Source organism: Aotus nancymaae, unplaced genomic scaffold (genome assembly GCF_030222135.1).
Source record: "Aotus nancymaae isolate 86718 unplaced genomic scaffold, 86718_ANA_hifiasm-v0.15.2.pri h1tg000040l, whole genome shotgun sequence".
Taxonomy (NCBI): Eukaryota; Metazoa; Chordata; class Mammalia; order Primates; family Aotidae; genus Aotus; species Aotus nancymaae.
The window spans coordinates 48,671,470-48,690,689 of record NW_026988454.1 but is presented as its reverse complement, the minus strand read 5'-3'; the positions used below and the strand labels follow the sequence as shown (position 1 = coordinate 48,690,689).

General features: G+C 39.0%; 2 protein-coding genes across 15 annotated transcripts in view; one reads left to right on the top strand and one right to left on the bottom strand.

The window, feature by feature from the left end:
- MCM9 (minichromosome maintenance 9 homologous recombination repair factor) overlaps positions 1-19,220 on the bottom strand; it is a 323,915-nt gene that overhangs the window by 264,429 nt on the left and 40,266 nt on the right. For 11 of the 14 annotated variants that reach the window (XM_012450079.2, XM_064360749.1, XM_064360752.1 and 8 more), the window contains one exon: positions 18,978-19,097. In XM_012450079.2, the coding sequence (XP_012305502.1) occupies positions 18,978-19,097 (120 nt within the window). Of the gene's footprint in view, positions 1-1,046; positions 2,351-2,610; positions 3,403-16,595; positions 18,713-18,977; positions 19,098-19,220 lie in introns of those variants that run through there. The other 3 variants (XR_010336625.1, XM_064360758.1, XM_064360757.1) reach the window with 3 other exon arrangements.
- On the top strand, positions 1,166-16,527 carry ASF1A (anti-silencing function 1A histone chaperone). Its single transcript, XM_012450085.3, has 4 exons — positions 1,166-1,544; positions 7,758-7,873; positions 12,984-13,160; positions 14,755-16,527. The coding sequence occupies exons 1-4, from the start codon at positions 1,436-1,438 to the stop codon at positions 14,965-14,967; spliced, it is 615 nt and encodes a 204-aa protein (XP_012305508.1). The 5' UTR covers positions 1,166-1,435; the 3' UTR covers positions 14,968-16,527.

Below are 19,220 nucleotides of genomic sequence, written 5' to 3'. Positions count from 1 at the left end.
ATACTTAAGAATTTTTCTCTCTGAACTTGGCCAAGTTTGGTGGTTTCATTCACAACATTTAAGGAAAAAAGTGATTGTTTATGGATAGCAGGTAATAAAACAAACCTTTACATCACTTACTAAACAGAAAGGGTTTAGGCTCGCAGACATGTTAAAGCTTCCTCTTTCCCTGCAATGGTAGTCAAGCCGCATAAACGAATCAACGTTTCCTCAGTTCAAACCTGAACTGGTTACAGGCAAGCAAGGGCTCCTCAGAATTTGCTTGTTAGTAAATTTTTATTTACTAACGGTTTAGGTCAAGAAATTTTTTTTGAAGATCAAATGTCTTGCTATGCCTTTGTGTTCTTTTCTCATCTGTTATGTTTGTTGCCCTGTTGGTCTCCTGACACTTCCATTTTCTCTGTGCTCTCCAAATGGCTGTAACCTGGGGTATAACTAATCACATCTCTTGTGATTCTTTTCTTATTCTAGGACTTTCCAGGTCTGGACTCGGAAGACGACGCCCAGGTGCAAGCCCAAAGGTTACCTATTTAGATTTTCCAAGCACAGTGTGTGGAAAATCTTTCCTCGCCCTTCATTTTGTGTCTGCTTAAAGGCGCTGTCGTGCCCAAACGTAGATACTGGCCAAGAGCTAGATTTTCAAAATGGCTTTGCTCCTTTCGAGCTGACATTGGTCTTTAACATGCAATTTATTTCCACTGCAGCTAATCTTTCTCTCTACTCCAAATACTACCCGATACACAGAAAGCTGAACCTAACCCAGTGTAAACACCGACTCTCATCTGCTAAATTCAGCAAGGCCGGCAAAGCCGTTGTACTGATGTAAAAAAAAGCGTTAAAACCAAAAACCAAAAACCAAAAAAAAAAAAAACCCAAAAAACAACGCCAAAACACCTCACAAGAAACCAACTCGAGGGGCGGGCGTCGCCCGGATCGCGCCCTCCCGCCGCGGCCACGCCTCCCCGCCGCGGCCACGCCCCCGCCGCCTCTCTCCGCGCCGCCGGCGGCGGCCTCCGCGCGGGCCTCCCAGCCCTTATTCCACTCACTTTGTTCTCCGCCTTTGTCCTAATCCACACCAGCAGGTGGAGCCGCAGTTAAAGTTTCCGAGTCCATTCCGGGAGCGGGAGCCCATCTTGCTGGCTGCCGAGGCACTCGCTGGAGGAGGAGGGTCAGAGCTCGGGTGCAGCCAATCGAGGGCAACGCTGCTACTTATCAGAGCAGAATGGGCTGTAGTTTAGTGAAATAGGAAAGCTGCAAAACACTGTGGAGTGCTCCGGTGTAAATAAAAAGAGGAAAAAAAAGTTTCTCAAGTCGCCGCTGCACGACGTCGGGCCGGCGCTGGGGTGGGGGTCTGCGCTCTCCCGGGCGGCCGCGCGCTGGACTTTATTGTGCCGCAACCAGCCCCAGTTCCCATTGTTTGTGTTTTTTTCAAAATATGGCAAAGGTTCAGGTGAACAATGTAGTGGTGCTGGATAATCCTTCTCCTTTCTACAACCCGTTCCAGTTTGAGATCACCTTCGAGTGCATCGAGGACCTGTCTGAAGGTGAGTGCGGCGCCCGCGCACCCGGGCTGTCAGTTGCGGGCTGCAGACGTTGAAAGTTTCCCGGGCCCGGCCTCGCGCTGGGCGGCCGTGCTCGGCGGCGGGCGGCCGCGGGCTTCTCTGCGGAGGGAAACTTGAAGTTGATGGACGACGGCAGCCGAGGCGCGCGCGGCGTTCCGCCGCAGCCCAGGCGCCTGCCGGGCTCAACTTGCGAGGAACTTGTTTGAGCCGAGGAGCGGAGGTAGCCATGTTGTCAGCTTTGTCTGCGGGCGGCAGCTCGGAGACCCGCACTTGCGCCCCCGGCGCCGCCGGGGGTCGCGCGGAGCTGGCTCCACGACCAGCCTAGCGCGACCCTCCGGGCCTGGGCACGGAGGCTGGGAAGGGAGAGGCTGTGCGTGTAGTGGCGCCGGCGAGTTCGGAGCGGAGCCATCTTACCCCGAGTCGAGAATTGGGCCAGCGACCCCGGCGCACGGCGCCTCCTCTTGCCCCGCCGCCTGCCTGCCCTCCAGCCCCCGGCCAAAGGCAGGTAGTCACTCTCCAGAGCTCACAGTGGAGTCGCCTTACTCTCTGGGCTGGCCATGCCCGGCCGCTTCGGGGAGGAGAGCGAGGCTGTCCTCGCGCTGATTTCTGGCTCCCTCGACCAACCAGCAGGGGAGGCGGGCGCAGGCTCGGCCCCTCCGCGCCGCGGGCTGGGCGCCGGCGTTCCCCGGGGGCCGCGGGTCCTGTTCGGCCGGTCCTCCTCGGCCGGCGCCCGGGATGCGCCGGGATGCTGGCGCGCAGGCTCCCCAACCAACGTGGACTCCTTTCCCCTAATGACGAAAAGCTAAGCTCAGGAAGAGAAATAAGAGCTGAGCTAGGAAGTTTACATTTAACCTAAGAGCAGAAATTAGATACTTAAATAATTTCCAGGACTTAATCTTTGCTTTCTAAATAGTCTGAAAGAAGATTTTTCTTCAAGAACGTGTTGAAATCTAAAATAACTCCACATCCAGATACACAACACACCCTGAACATAAAACACAAACGTAGGCTAGGAAATTAAGGTACAATACTTAGTCCAAGAATTCTTGATATTTTTTCTACATGTTTCAAGGTCTTAAAAATACGTATTTAAAAATATGTGTAGTAATATTTAGAAAGCTAAAATGACAAATATCTTTGCTTTTATTTTACTAAAGTAATTCAGTGCTTAATTTGCCAGTTTTGAAGGGGAATAAGTTTAACTTCATCGATGAGGGACATCTTTGAATTAGAAGTATATTTTAAAAATGCATTGAAGATGATTTGGCTAATCATACATAGCATGTAAAACTTTTCATTTTAAAAACTAGTTTTTAATCTCTAAAATGTATATATCTTATGTGAGGTGTTAACTTTATAAAAACAATATATGTTCATTGTAATAAACTTCTAGAAAGTTGTACAAGCATATATAAAGTTAATAGTTCTCTGTATTAAATGCCTTCCCCTATCTCACTCCTTTAGGTAATCACAATTATTACTTTAACATGTGCCCCTCTGTTTTTTAAGACCTATGTAGAGCACAAATACACATAGGGCAAATTTTAAAAGATAATTCATTTATTAAAATAATTTCAAATAGGCCATTGATAACATTAAGGGGTATTTTTCTTATTACTCTGAAGTCATCTGATTACTCTCTTATGATACTACTATTAATATAAGCATTGCAGCTACCAGGCCCATTTTTCACACCCAAGTTGCATATAAAAACAGACAAAAGAAAAACCATTGGTCAGTCCATTCCAAATTATACCACAGTGTTCTTCAAATATACCACCAGAAGTTCTTCAAATTACAGGTATTTCTCAAGTGATGCCTTCCATTTTAGGAGTCAGCTCTGAACAAAGAAGATAGATGACTCAGGATGTCGTTATAGAGGAAACCAGCCATTCATAAAAGCCAAAACATGTTCCATTTTTAAGTGGGATTCATTCAGAACCCAGCTGAATCACATCAGGGTTTTACAGTACTGGTGTCAAGAATATACTTATTTCCAATGGTATATTTCATTTCCAAGGCACCATTACTGAGTATTTAGTATTTTAAAAAATATTTTAAGCTGAGTCATACCAAAGCTGCAAAGGAATCTTTCAAAAAGGTGCCATGCCTGTGTACTCCACCTAGAGGCTATGTGGATTTAGGAAATTGAGTTTACTTTGCAAAGGCTTCTTATAGGTTCCATACTTTTATATTATAGTTTTTTAAAAAAAAATTCTGTTCTTAAACTATAGAAAAACATTTTCTTTTAAATGAGACAGGGTCTCACTCTGTCACTCAGGCTGGATGGAGTGCAATGGTGCAAACACAGCTCCCTACAATCTCAATCAATCCTCTCAGCCTCCTGAGTAGCTGAGACCACGGTCAATGTGCCACCACATCGGGCTAATTTTTTAATTTTTTGTAGAAATGGAGTCTTGCCATGTTGCCCAAGCTGGTCTCGAACCCCTGGACTCAAGCAATCCTCCCACCCCTGCCTCCCAAAGTTTTGTCACTATAATCACTGTATCCAGCCCAAATTATAGAATATTTTGAAAAGAATTTTCTTTATAAGTTACTTTGTCTGAAGTCTCAAAGCAGAGTTTGGCCACCATTTTTCATACTTTTGTTAATAGCCCCCAAACATTCACTCTCCTAGAGCTGCCCTGTAGCTTTGCTTCAGAAAAAGCCTTGAGGAATATCTGCTCTTAAGATAATTTGGTTCTAATATAAGGCTTATATTAGGAGTTAAAACAGCCTTTGAAAATGAGAGGTGCTGTGGCTTTAATGTCTGAGAGAGAGGAGACCTTGGATGTGCTTGATGGTCACCATGCCTATACAAGTTTTGATTGACCATCCTGCCAGTCTTAAGTTTACATCTTCATTACAGCTACTCTCAATTGAATACTTATATACTAAAATTGAGCATGGTGCTTCGTACTTTCCAACTTCAGCTTATTCTAATTCCAAAGCCTAGATACTTTCCACTAGACCACAGGTCTTCCCAAGTAGTGTAATTAACTAAAAATTCCCTTGATGACGTCTGTCATTCACTCACTCTCACCACAAATGGAAACACTTTCAGGCTGGGTAAATCATTTAATCATGGTTACCATGATTAAATAAAACAATTAGTTACCTTTAAAATAAATGAACAAATTTCTTCAACTGAGAACTTATGTAAAACATCTGACCTTACCCTTTCTCCCTCAAATACAGGGGGCAGAGGAATGACATGAAAGCTGGGAAGCTGGGAAGCTGGGTTTAAAAAAAAAACTGATGCCAATGTATAAAAAAAAGTACTGAGCATGTAAAACTCAGTAACTATAGCAAGCATCCCATAAACATAAAAATCAATGTACAAGTGCTCCCTGAGTTGCAGCCTGTTCTTGTTAAGGCTAGATTATCTCTTCATTGCTTCTGCTCTCACTTCCCCTGCAAATAAATTCCCTTATTCCACTGCTAATTTAGAGCTAGAAAGAATTAATCTTCCCAGTTAGGTTTTTGGAAGAAGCCTGGGGTTTGTAGTTACAGAGGCATAGCTTGGATTCTGATTCTTTGATGTACAAACTGTATGAATTTCCACAGATTACTTAACCTCTCAGAGTCTCAACTTTCTTATTTGCGTATGGGGATAATTTGATCCATATGATAAAGCTGTTGAGGTTTAAACAATAGGTATGAAGTGGCAGGACTAATGCCCAGCATATAGTAGATATTTTCTAAAATAGGTGTATCAATTATGGCTGTGTTCCTATGCCAGTCCACAAATGCCAATTTATACCACTTAGGATCAAGGGCATTATATGTAGTGGTACAATTACATATGAAATTAAAATTTTATGAAAACCTTTTGTGTGTGTGTGTGGTTTTTTTTTTTTTTCTGAGGCAGTCTCATTCTGTCGCCCAGGCTGGAGTGGTGGCACGATCTCGGCTCACTGCAACCTCCATCTCCTGGGTTCAAGAGATTTTGTGTCTCAGCCTCCCGAGTAGCTGGGATCACAGGCATGCAGCACCACACCCCCCTAATTTTTGTATTTTTAGTAGAGTTGGTGTTTTACCGTGTTTGCCAGGCTGGTCTCGAACTTCTGACCTCAAGCGATCCAGCCACCTCAGCCTCCCAAAATGCTAAGATTATAGTCATGACCATCGCCAGCCACTCTATGTGGTAATTCCTAGTGTTACCCTCACTTGGGTAGTTTAGTACCTTTCACACCACTTTCTTAAAACAGTTTCTTCATTTGGCTTTTGGGTCACCTACCTCATTTTGCCACTTGCTTTGTAACTTACTTTGTTTCTTTGTCTTACTGTCCTCTTATCTTTGGAGGGCTCAAATCTCCCTAGAGCAAGCCCATCTATTTTTATGGCTTTACATATCACTGACAGTCTCCAAATTTTTATCCTGCCTATTCAGTATCTCCACTTAGATAGCTAGCAGACATCTCAAATATATCCAAAACGAACTCCTGATTGTTCCCCCACCAGAGTCATCCCCCTGCAAAAGTGGCACCTGTTGCTTTCATCTTCAGAATTTTATCTAGAATAACTTTTGCATAGTCTCACGACCTCAGGAGGTCCATGCCACCATAATTTCTTGCCTCAATTGTTGAAATATGGTTTCTTCTCTTGCTCTCTTACATTCTGTATTGAACACAGCAGTCAAAACATTCCTTTTAAAATGAAAGTTGGATCCTGTCACTGCTCTGCTGAAAACCCTCTGATGGTTTCCCATGCCACTTAGTGTTAAAGCCAGAGTCTTTATGATGGCCTTGAAAACTGCATAATCTGGCTTTTCCCTGGCATCCTCAATCATAGGGTTGGTTGTTTTCCCCCTTACTTACGTTCTGCTCCAGCCCTGGCCTCCTTGCTTTTTCTTGCCAAGCATGCCCTACCTCTGGGCCTTTGTATTTGCTGTTCCCTCTCATGAGATACTCATATGGCCTGCTTCCTCTCTATCTCCATCAACAGATGATCTCAGATGTCAGATGCAGAACCCTGCATCTGGAAATGTGCTGGAAGCTGGAAATTATAAGTGGTCTAGGACAGAGCCATGACATAATAGGTCCTCAGAAATACTGACTTAATAAGAAAAAAAATAAAAAAGGAGCTTTCAGTTCAGTAGATTATAGTTTATAATACAATATAAATAAGCAGTGCATTACTATTTCTTTTATCAATTTAGGGAACAAAAATACCTACACAGTTACACAAAAATGGCAACACATGGTGGCACTAACTAGATTATAATGAGTGACCCAGAAACTCACCCTTTGGGAGTGCTTGTATAACAGTGTGGTGAATGCAAGAGGCAGGCTCCACAGTGCAAAATACCCAAAGAAGATGAAGAGGTCTTTCAGAGATGATTTGTATTACACAGTTGTCTTCTCCCCTCTACTAAACAGGAGTCTCCTCCAAAGAGTTCTACTCATCTCTGGGTTCATTTCACAGAATACATTATAAAACATACTCAATAAAATCTGCTCTATTGAATATATGTAATGCCTTGGTTTCACCTGAATGTCTTATCCTCCTATCTCCACTGTGTATAATCTATTTTATTACGTGGTGTAAAGATGTTGGTTTCCTCTTCCCAATTTAAAGAATGTATGACACGAGGAGGTGCCATAAGGAAAAAACCCGACTGTTGTCCTTTGACAGTTGATGAGCTGAAGCCACTTCCAAGCTGTAAGGGAGGTTTTGTAATAATAATAATTTTTCTACTTTGGAGCTCTGTGATGATTTGGATCTCTACAACACAGTATAGGGCTGCCCTTCCAAAGTGTGTTGAGGAGGGCATTAAAAGATGACATACAAGAAAAGGGGGATTCCATAGCCAAATAAATTTGGGAAATGCTGGATTAATGTTACTGGTGTTCTTTACTGAAGGAAGTCTCAGAAAACTTTCTATGTCAGTGTGCTTTATGAACCCTCAAGACAAGGTTTACAGCATTTCCCAAGCATTTGGCTATGTTATCTTGTTTGTGATGCATTGCCCAGGAACTAGTGTTTCACAAGAGTATTTTGAGAAACTCTGATATGTACGAACACTGGTAAGAACTTTGTAAGGAGCATTTCACTGCCTTTCTGTATTTTCTACTATGAGAAGCCAATTGTAACAGCCAGTAAATGGCCAAGTGGACATTAAAAGGGTCTTTGATGTCATCTGGTAATGTAATTACTGAATATGAAATAATTCTTTGTTTTTTTTAACCCTAGACTTGGAATGGAAAATTATATATGTGGGCTCTGCAGAAAGTGAAGAATACGATCAAGTTTTAGACTCTGTTTTAGTGGGTCCTGTTCCTGCAGGAAGGCACATGTTTGTATTTCAGGTAAGATTAATCTTGGTAAATGTGTATGCCAAATATGTTTCAAAGTAGACTATATTATCTATTATCTTATAACCCTTATCCCTTTCCTTTGGGTTAAGTAACTCTGCTTCTGCTGCATTCACTTTTAATCTGCTTCATCATGTTTTAGGTGGTGTGTCACAAAGGAACTCTACTTCCTGGTTTTATATGCTGATAGATGTTAATGTGATGTTTACTTTAGGGAGATGCATAGCCTACAGTAAACCTTTTACTGTATCATGGCACACAGGGTGGTAAATTTTGGGCTTTTCCTGTGAATAGCACCTCAGTTATCAGTCTTCCAGGGTGGCTGTCTAGCAACCCAAAACATGGATTCAAAATATGTATAACTGGCGTTGTTAGTAATATGCATCTTCAGTTTATGGTTTCAGGCACTATGACTGATGATGAGGTAACAAAAACAACTTTATTTCAGCATAATCAGTTGAGCTCAGTTAAGAGATATGTTTGGTGGATAGAGATGTGTGATCTTGGGTCACTGGAATGACATTCTAGAGTTTACTAAAGCATCTAATAATCTATATTGTCTTATAGAGGACTACTTTTGCAAATTTACTACCCACTAGTTATTTGGGAGGAGAAGTTCTGCTAATAAAAATTATGTTCTTAGATACCACTTCGAGTATTTAGATCTATACCGAGGTTTCAGACATTGTTGTCTATATTCAAAAGTGTTACTTCTTTAATCCACGTTAAACTGCTATATAAAACCATTCAATTATTCCTCAGTTATGCATGCTTATTTGTGAGGGAGATATTTATAATAGACCAAAGAGTAACTAGCCCTAGGTTTTTTAAGACTACTATTAATTTCTGTTACAAGTATTTCAACCCAAAAAAGTCCCATCAGTTAAGTGGAACTCACTGAAAAGACTTAATTCAGAAAGAAAATCTAACTATTTCTATTCCTGACCTCTGTTTTCTCACTTCACAGATGGGACCAATTTAAATGAATACCCTTGGTCAACTAATCCCATCAGAAACTGGCAAAGAATTACTTAGACACATGCCATCTCTAGAGCTGCTACCTTTCCCTCCCCTGTCCTAAATATAGAATTTAGAATCTTGGTTTCCTAGTCTTAGTACTTTTGATTAAAAAACAAATAATTTAGTGTTCTAAAGAAATGGCTAAGAAAAGCTCAAATATACTAATTAAATATATGAATTAAAAGTGCTGTTAATCAAAGTTGTATGAGTGCACAACCCTGCAAAAGACATGGGTAACAGAATGCCCTGTTCTGTAGAAGGAAGCACTGCAGTTACAGGTCAAGTCCCGACACCTCTGCTAATTAGCCATGTGTGACTTTACCTCCCTAACCTCCCTTAATCACTCCAGTCTTCTATAAAATGTGGATAATATTCTATCTCATTAAAATGTTACAGGGAACAAAACAGTACAATCTGATAAATAGTGCCCTATTCCTATAGTTAGAATAACATTTTTATTCTCTTAGCTTCTTGAAATTGTTATATAAAAAAGCAGGACTTGATATGACCCACAGGCCTAGGGAATCCATACTTTACTGATAATTCATGATACCGTAAAAGAAACCAGGCAACCCTGGTTTCTTTTCATGTACTAATACACCTTGCTACTATGAGAACTTACAGATAAATGTTTTGTTATTGAAACAAACCCTTGAAAATCTTTTCTTTGTGTTACTAAGAATACTCCTAAGCTTTTGGCTGAAAGTGCTGTAGGAAAAAATTTTATTCAAAAGTATTTCCTACTGGTGATCTTCACGTAGTTTTACCTTGGTATCAGTGTACATGTTGCCAAAAAGAACAGAGGAGGCACAATGTATGTTCAGCCTAAAGGTTTTATAAAATTCATCATTATCAACAGAAAAACTCAATTACAGCTTTTGTTTTGTGTTCTTAAGCTGCTATGGTAATCTCCTGGTCTGCCATGATTTTGCCTCTCTAAATAGTTAAACATGTCTTTCTTGAGTGAGTCAAAGGCTAGCAGGAAGATGTCCAGACATCTGACTCGTATTGCCAACTACAGTCAAAACAAAGATCTCTGCTCATCACTTCTTCATCCTAAATTATTTGAAAGGCCTAGAAGTTTCTCTACTCAAATTTGCTCAAACTGAATCTTTTTCAAATTTTAAAATGCTTTTAAAAATTGTTTTATATTTGCAACAAATTTTAAAACAGAAACATGCCAAGAACCAATTTACTGAAGGGAAAGGAAGCAATGTGGAGGAAGAGTTCTCATAGCAGTACTGAACTATTATATATTTCCCATCTCCACCCACTTCCAGGTATATTAGAATCCGTTTGGGTACACTGTAAGTAATCTAACCCCTCTGGGCAGGGGTGCATAGGATCTCTAAGACAAATAGCATATTCTCAGGGACAAGGGTGGTTGTTCCTATCCTGGTGTCTTTCCAAAGAGATCATAAACCCCTTCAGGGCAGGAACTGAGTTACCAAAGAATTCCAAAATACTAAGTGCTCAGTGCTGAGCCACACATGATATTGTAAAGATGAACTGGATGGGACTCCTGCCCTGGATAAAACATAGCATCTAGAAGAGAAGACTGAAGAATAAACATATTTAGATCATAGGACATACATTCTTAGAGGATTTGTGACAAGAAATATCTGCACATAAAAAAGGAATCTATTGATTCTACCTTCTGAGATAGAAAGGGCTGGCCGGGTACGGTGGCTCATGCCTGTAATCCCAGCACTTTGGGAGGCCGATGCAGGGGGATCACGAGGTCAAGAGATCAAGACCATCCTGGCCAACACAGTGAAACCCCGTCTCTACTAAAAATACAAAAATTTAGCCGGGCGTGGTGGCACGTGCCTGTGGTCCCAGCTACTCCAGAGGCTGAGGCGGAAAAATAACTTGAATCCAGGAGGCGGAGGTTGCAGTGAGCCGAGATTGTGCCACTGCACTCCAGCCTGGTGACAGAGCAAGACTCTGTCTCAAAAAAAAAAAAAGAGCTTCACTGAGAATACACTCCCCCAAAATTTTTTTTAGAGAATAAGCTCCACAAAAGATTAAAAGATGAATTTTTCAGGATGTTAGAGAAAGAAGGACCTTTCAGGCCAAGGGAACAATATGTTAGAGGCACAGAGGGTAAGAGATTTCTTTTTTAAATTTAATTGTTTTTGTTTTTTTAGAGCTGGAGTTTTGCCATGTTGCCCAGGCTGACCTCAAACTCCTGGGCTCAAGTGATCCACCCGTCTTAGCCTCCCAAAGTGTTAGGATTACAGGCGTGAGCCACCGCGCTTGGACAGAGTGTGAAAGATTATCACCACGTTTTAAAGAACCTGTGTAATTCATATCTCTATAACAAGGGTGGAGTTAAAGTAGGTATGAATGGAGATGCTGGTTGGAGACAAACTGAGAAGGGCCTTATCAATGAACTTAAAGGACTGGGATTTTATCCCTCAGAAAATGGAATACTCCTCTGAGGGTTTTAATAACCTGAGGTTTTAAAACCAGAGAGAAAGTAACAGATCTGTATTAATGCTGGTAGCAGTGCAAATGACAGGCTAGAGCTGGGGAAACCAGTTAGACAATTTAAAGCAATATTTCAGATGGGAGATGACATGAATTCGGTCTTCAGAAATGAAACTGTTGAGACTGACTAGATGTGGGAGATAAGGGAGTGAGGGTGACTCAGGTTTTTAGCCTAGGAGACTAAGTAGTGATTTTATGCCTTTGTATCATCTACCTGTAGTAGGCATACAGTAAACATTAGCCTTCAATTTTCCCAAGCTATGGCATTGGCTAAAGTGTTCATGTAGGCCCAGGAATATTCCTTGGTCCCCTGGCAACAAACAGGTAAGCTAATTCACTGGGTCTTGATGATCCATTTACCACCCAGATGGCTGCTTCAGATGCCTCAGCTATCCCTGCCTGTGTTCTGCAGCCTGTGGCTCCTTCCATCTGGTTGTCTCATTACTATCCTGCATACTACTGTGGATGGGGCCCTGCCCTTCGCTTATGCTCCTAGTCTAGTCTAACTTGCTTGATTTACTTTCTGCATTCCTCAAGGTTCACCTTACAATAGTTTGATTTAAAACAAGGTCTTTGACATCTGCCTAAACAATCTTTACCTTTGTTGGTTTCCACATTATGTGTGCTTTAAACACCATATTATATTGTAGAGTCTAGCAAAGTGACTATTCATAATAGAGGATTATTAATAATTTTTGAAAATCTGCTATGTAGCTATTTCCATTACTCATTTTCAATTTTTTTTGAGACAAGAGTCTTCATTCTGTTGCCAGACTGGAGTGCAGTGGCGCTATCTCAGCTCACTGCAACCTCTGTCTCCCGAGTTCAAGCAATTCTCCTGCCTCAGCCTCCCTGGTAGCTGAGACTACAGGTGCGCGCCACCATGCCCAGCTAATTTTTGTATTTTTAGTAGAGTTGGGGTTTCACCATGTAGGCCAGGATGGTCTGGATCTCTTGACCTCATGATCTGCCTGCCTTGACCTCCCAAAATGCTGGGATTACAGACATAAGCCACCATGCCCAACCAAAGGTTATTTTTTTACACCTTTCTTTATTGTACCGAAATGTGATCTGTGAGGCTGTTCAGTTTTATACTAATTTACTGTTAGAATACCTGTGGGGGTGGTTGAGTGGCTATGAGAATATAAGTATCCTGGGTTGAAGAGGGAAAATGGTATAATAAACATTAGCTGCCAACAGGCTATGAGGAGCTAATTTAATACTTACTTACTAATTTAGGTCTGAATTTTATCACTGAAAAGGTTAAAATCGGTTATTGAATATAAAGGTTTTATAATGAGCATTGCATAATCCCTCATGAACCACCATGCAGTATAACCAGAATTTCTTCCTTCTAGAAGTGTAGTCATGCTTTCAAGTATTAAGGGTCCTTAGATACACTGTGGTGAAACATGAACTGTCATTTCTAGCTTATTATAAGTCAGTCAAAAATAAGCATTTGCCTTCCCAGTATGATTTTCAAGTTTTTGTTGTTGCATCTTCAACTGATGGTTCTAGGTAACTGAAACTCCAGTCTGGCCTGCTGCTAACAGCCTTTTGTGTGTGTGTCTTTCTTTTTAAATTATTCTAGGCTGATGCACCTAATCCAGGACTCATTCCAGATGCAGATGCAGTAGGTGTAACTGTTGTGCTAATTACTTGTACCTATCGAGGACAAGAATTTATTAGAGTTGGCTATTATGTAAATAATGAATATACCGAGACAGAATTAAGGGAAAATCCGCCAGTAAAACCAGACTTTTCTAAGGTAATGTTCTTACTATTCCTTTTTAACTACTTTTACTATACAACTTTTAAAGCAGTTGCTATTGCAGTTTCATAGTACACTATTAAAATGGCTTTGAGACAAAATAAATCTGAGGTCCTTATGCCAACTGGGCAAACTAGTTATTGTTCCATTACCATGAATGACTTCAAATCCTACCTCCAGATGAGTCATTAGTAATTAATGTCGGCAGACACCTTGAGCATCTCTGACAGTTTAGAAAAATCAAAGTACCTCTTTTTCTTTTTTTTTGAGATGTCGTCTTGCTCTGTTGCCTAGGCTGGAGTGCAGTGGCGCAATCTTGGCTCACTGCAACCTCTGCCTCCCAGGTTCAAGCAATTCTCCTGCCTCAGCCTCCCAAGTAGCTGGGACTACAGGTGTATGCCACCACACCCAACTGAGTTTTGTATTTTTAGTAGATATGGAGTTTCACCATGTTGGCCAGGTTAGTCTTGAACTTCTGACCTCAAGTGATCTGCCTGCCTTGACCTCCTAAAGTGCTGGGATTACAGGCATGAGCCACTACACCCGGCAAAAGTACCTCTTTTAAGAGATAGGACTTTGTTTATGGCTTTCTGTATAGCTTTTCCCATACATCATGATTCTGTTCATTTCAACCTTTAGGACATATAAATTTGTTTTTGTTGTACTGATTATTCAATGATGATATTTCTGTGTGTAACTCTTCCCAAAACTGTGAGAGAAAGTTTTGTGGTTGTTTTCCCTACAAACATGGTTATCTTAAAACACCTATATGCTTTGCTTTATCTGCTATTCTTAGAGGTTAGACTAACGGTCTTAAATATTTCTGGTAACTGAAAACAGCTTAAATTCTGAGAAGCTGAAATCTGTGATTCAGCATTCTTAAAGATACTTAGTCCTTTCTGATTTTTCACTGGGAACTATAACAGTTTGGTAACTGGTGATTTTGTGGGAGTGCAAAGTAAATGAAGTTGAACATGACACTCTATCTGCCAGACCATTTAAGAAAAATTACATGGCAATAGAATAGAATTTATTTATCCTTTCTGATAATAAGCCAGGACTATATTTCACCCTTGTTGTGGTACTTTCCATTGATCCAATTTGTTATCTCTAAAGCACCTTGTATAACAGAAAAGAAAAGAAACAGAACTACTGTTTCTAAGAATGAGCCATCTTTGAAAGGTATAGGAAAACGTTAATAATAAGTTGTATTATTATTTCCTTTAAAACATGTCAATCTAAACAACAGAGTATCTTGTTAAATAACACATCTTCTAAAGCATTCACTTTCAAAAAAGAGGATTCTTTCTTTTAGAAAACAGAAGTATAGGGGTTAAGTAGTTAAAGAGCCAGACGAATCCCCTCAGATTCTCCATGTCTTGTTTCTGTTCATCTAAAATAACTTCTTTGCTACAGCCCTAGTCCTTACATCTTATTAGTTATATTTAAGGTACTTTATTTGAATTATACCTTTGTATATGAACTTAGCCTTTTAGGAGTACTAACGTGAACCATTTTATAAGCTCCTATTTGCATTTGGTGATCTAACTTTCTTAGCGTTTACCATCTGTATGTTTCCTTTTTCCTCTAGCTTCAAAGGAATATTTTGGCATCTAATCCCAGGGTCACAAGATTCCACATTAATTGGGAAGATAACACAGAAAAACTGGAAGATGCAGAGAGTAGTAATCCAAATCTACAGTCACTTCTTTCAACAGATGCATTACCTTCAGCATCAAAGGGATGGTCCACATCAGAAAACTCACTAAATGTCATGTTAGAATCCCACATGGACTGCATGTGACCACCTACCATCCCTTTAGTACAAATTAAGCTATTAAAAATACACAGAACTATTTCCCTGAAATTCCGTAAGTACATAGTCAAAACAAAATGTGAAGAATTTGTTTAAAAACATCCTGTAGAAAGTTTATAAGAAAACCAGTATTTGAACAAATTGTGGAATATAAATACAACTATTTTTAAGTAATTTTTTTCTCTAATGTGTTATTTTATTTGTTCTGAAACTAATCTGATTAAAGCATATATATTATTTTCTTCTCCTTTATATGTAATGAAAGCACTTATAAAGAAACATGAATCATTAGACCAGGTTGTAAATATGTCTTAGCCTCCTGGAAAATCTTTGGACCACTATTTTACTGGCCTTTGAAAGAACAAAGTTTACTTCAACTAAAATGTTTCTTCCTGTGAAGACATATAGTGTCATTTTAATTTAAGGGGCAAATTTCCATTCTTTTTTGGCATGTCCTTAAAAAGAGGATTTGAAATCAACTATGTGCTACCAAGAACTTTAGGATCCGATTTTCCAAGCCACCTTCAAGCCTCTTATGGCTACTATTATAGTTAATGTGATGCTGGACAGCATTTGGTTCACTTTGTAAGAAAATAACACATGTGGCTAATTGTTTATAAGGTCCCCTGGCTATGGTTTTTGTTTTTATAACAGAGTTTAGAACATTAGAGCATTTCTTGAATCATATATCATTATTGCCCAGTGAATTCAAGACCAAATACAATATTGGGAGAAAATACAAACTCCCTATGTTTAAGAATAAGAGATTATAATGGCTCAAATTTATTCATTTGATTTCTAAAAATACCATGGACTTTAAAAATTCTTTTAACAGATCATATTATTGGCAGTATTTATATAAAAACCATGGATTTAGAAAGGTATATTTAGCTTTATCCTAATAGATACGTTACTGTTTTGGAAATATATATATTTTCACACCTGTGGTACTCTTCCCCATTTCCTCTGACACTCATGCAGAATGAAATAAGGCATATTTGTGGTTCACATACTCTAGACAGCTTTTCCAACAAGCTTTTGAAAAGCAATCTTGGAAAGCAATTACATTAACTAAATGGGCTAAATGACGTTTCTTTTTCTTTGAGAGTTGAGTCCTTCCTTAAAAAGTTTCTTATACTCCATAAAATTAAGGGTAGAATATTTTCATTATTCTTGCAGCTAAGCAAGACAGCCATATGATGCAGGTTATGCAGTGCCTTCATATCTAAAGCTTTTATACTGCACTTTTTAAAGCTTTTTTGTTGAGGAAAGGAAAAGGGCATTTGTCTAAATACGGATTCTGAGTTGTATATATTTCCTATCATTCTAAAAAAGTGAATTTGTGAAGCAAAGTTTTGCCAGATGTTAAACTTTGAATTTAATATACCAGATTATTAAAATATTGTCCATTAACTAGTTCATAGCTTTTAAAAGTAAAATACTTCTGACTGTTAAATATATATAAAGAAAATTTCATTTGTCTAATTGCAATTAAAAGAAAAATGTTAAAATATTAAAATGAAAATAAAAGCATTACTTTCCAACAAAGAGCTCAGTGGTTAATATGATAGGAACAACATATGTGCTTATTAGAAACAAAGCATATATAAGCCATATCACCAAATAAAGCAACTTACTGCTGAGTTTTTATTCTGACTAATTATAACAATCTATTTGTAGTGACATCAAAGGGTTAGGTTTTTACATCAATTTGTAAATAGACAACCAATTTTCACTTAAGCTTGGGACATGGAAACCATTACCTTTTGTTATCTTAAATTTTATCACTCTAAGAATTTTTTAAAATTAATGACTGAAAAAAGATTTAGAATTCAAAAATTAGAAACTAAAAAACTGTAGCACATAGGTTTTTTTTTTTTTTTTCCTGGTCTAGCCTCATTTACCGATACTATATCCGAAGAACTGTTTTCCACCCTTTTGGTCATAGTAAATAGCTGTGTCCTGATAATATAAACATGAACCAATGACTTATGCCACTAAGGAGATAGGTGAGTAGGATGGAGGCATTAAGCATGTTATTTGGGCTGAGAAAACATTCCGGAAGTCTGAGGAAGAATGCATGCATTTGGCCATCCAAAACCTTATACAATTTTAGGCTCCCATATAACTATACCCTCTAATTTTATGATTTGGGGTTTCTAGCTTTCCTAACAATGTCTATCAAAACTTTTTACCATAATCCATGGTACAGAAAACTTAGGGCCAGGTACAGTGGCTCACACCTGTAATCCCAGCACTTGGGGAGGCTGAGGCAGGTGGATCACTTGAGGTCCGGAGTTCGAGACCAGCCTGGCCAACATGGTGAAACCCCATCTCTACTAAAAATACAAAAATTAGCCGGGTGTGGTGGTGCACACCTGTAAATCCCAGTTACTTGGGAGGCTGAGGAAGGAGAATTGCTTGAACCCAGGAAGCAGAGGTTGCAGTGAGCCGAGACTGCATCGCTGCATTCCAGCCTGGAGAACGGAGCAAGACTCCATCTCAAAAACAAAACAAAACAAAAACAGCATGACTCTAGCAAGTTAAAAATTTGTATGAAAACACTCTTAGTGCACCTTTACTATGCAGTATTCTGGTATTTTTTTTATTGTATTTCACTTTGAAAGTGCTGGTTTTGATCCACTGAATGGACTTTTATGACTCTCTAATGAGTTGCAATACACATTCTGAAGAAAGGCTACTCTGGCCTTTTGGGTAGACCAGAAGTAGCAACAACTTTTTTACAACTGTAAAATTTATATTCCCTATACTTGTTTTTTCTCTCATATTCGGATTATGATCTTTGCATTAAAAAAGAGGAAATGTGCTAATACACTTTTACACTAATGCACTAATCCAGTGAATCAGCAGCAATTCACTTTCAAACTGCCCAGATAACTGAAATTACCAGTCATCTGCTAGATAAGCTTGGACTCATTTCTTGACACTCTATGTAATTACTTAGGAAACATTCTGCATAATTACTTGGGGAAGCATCTTTATTTGTTGTTGGTGTCATTTTATACAGAACTCTAGAACACTGGGTCATATGGATTTAAAATGCATGAGAAATGCTCTTTATATATTCCTGCCAACTTCCCCTTCCGCTATCCTGAAGTTTGTCTACTCTTTTTCAATTCCAAAAATCCATTCTTGTTGATGGTTAATACACTATTCAGTTATATTTCAAAACCTGAGACCTACTTAACAATAGTTTTCCACTTATATAGGACCATTAATAGGCCATTTTCTGTTGTATGATAAATTTTAAAGTATAAGTTTCTCATTAGAAATTTGAGCATTCATTAGGCCAATGGAAGTTACCTGATTCCCTTAACAAGTAGCAAACATTTTTAAAAGGTGTGAAGCCAAGGGTCTGTTTTTAGAAAAGCAGAAACATTACCCAATCAAAACTATAAAAATACAAAATAGCATCAAACATTTTTCAATATAATACATTCTATCAGCAAAGGCTTTTAAATGTACTTGGCTAAAGAACCATTACAACTTATGAATGAAGCTCTACATTGCAATGATGGAAGTATATTTTCCAAATACTAATAAACATTCTCTATCTAAGAAATTTCAGTAGGAGCTACTGTTCCTATCAGATTTATGAGCATGAAAATGCCTTAAGCTCTATGCCATATTTGGTAAAGTAAATATCCCCCTCTTTAGTTTAACATTCTGGTTGCTGGGTCTTCAAAAAATGCCAGATGATACGGACTTTTTCCTGCATAAAATTATGAAGGTAATCACTAGAGAATGAAAAAACTATGAATAGGATTGTTCAAAACGAAGATGCAAAGTGAAGGTGGAGCTCTCAAGATATTTTCTTAGAGCTACCAAAATAATATTACATATTTCCTTCCATTTTTAGCAGTAACTCAAAAATTAGCTTGAAATTTATTCTGTTATAGGTAGTTTTTCATTAGAAAAAAACCATCATATTAACTTCTGAAGTAATGTTAAATACTTGAAATTGTCACATAGAATACCTGCACTAGTAGATCCAATTCCTGTGGTCAGCACAGATCTAGGTGTAATCTTTGCTGCATATTTGAGGAATTGAGATTTTCCTGTGCCAGGATCCCCAACCAATAAAAGATGAGATTCACCTAGGAAAAAGCAAATATGTGAAGTTTTAGATTTCCATAAAAGGACTCATGAATAAGAATAATTAGAAAATGATCCATCTGGAAGGCCAACAAATTTTATATAGTGTTTTTACTGTGTACTTT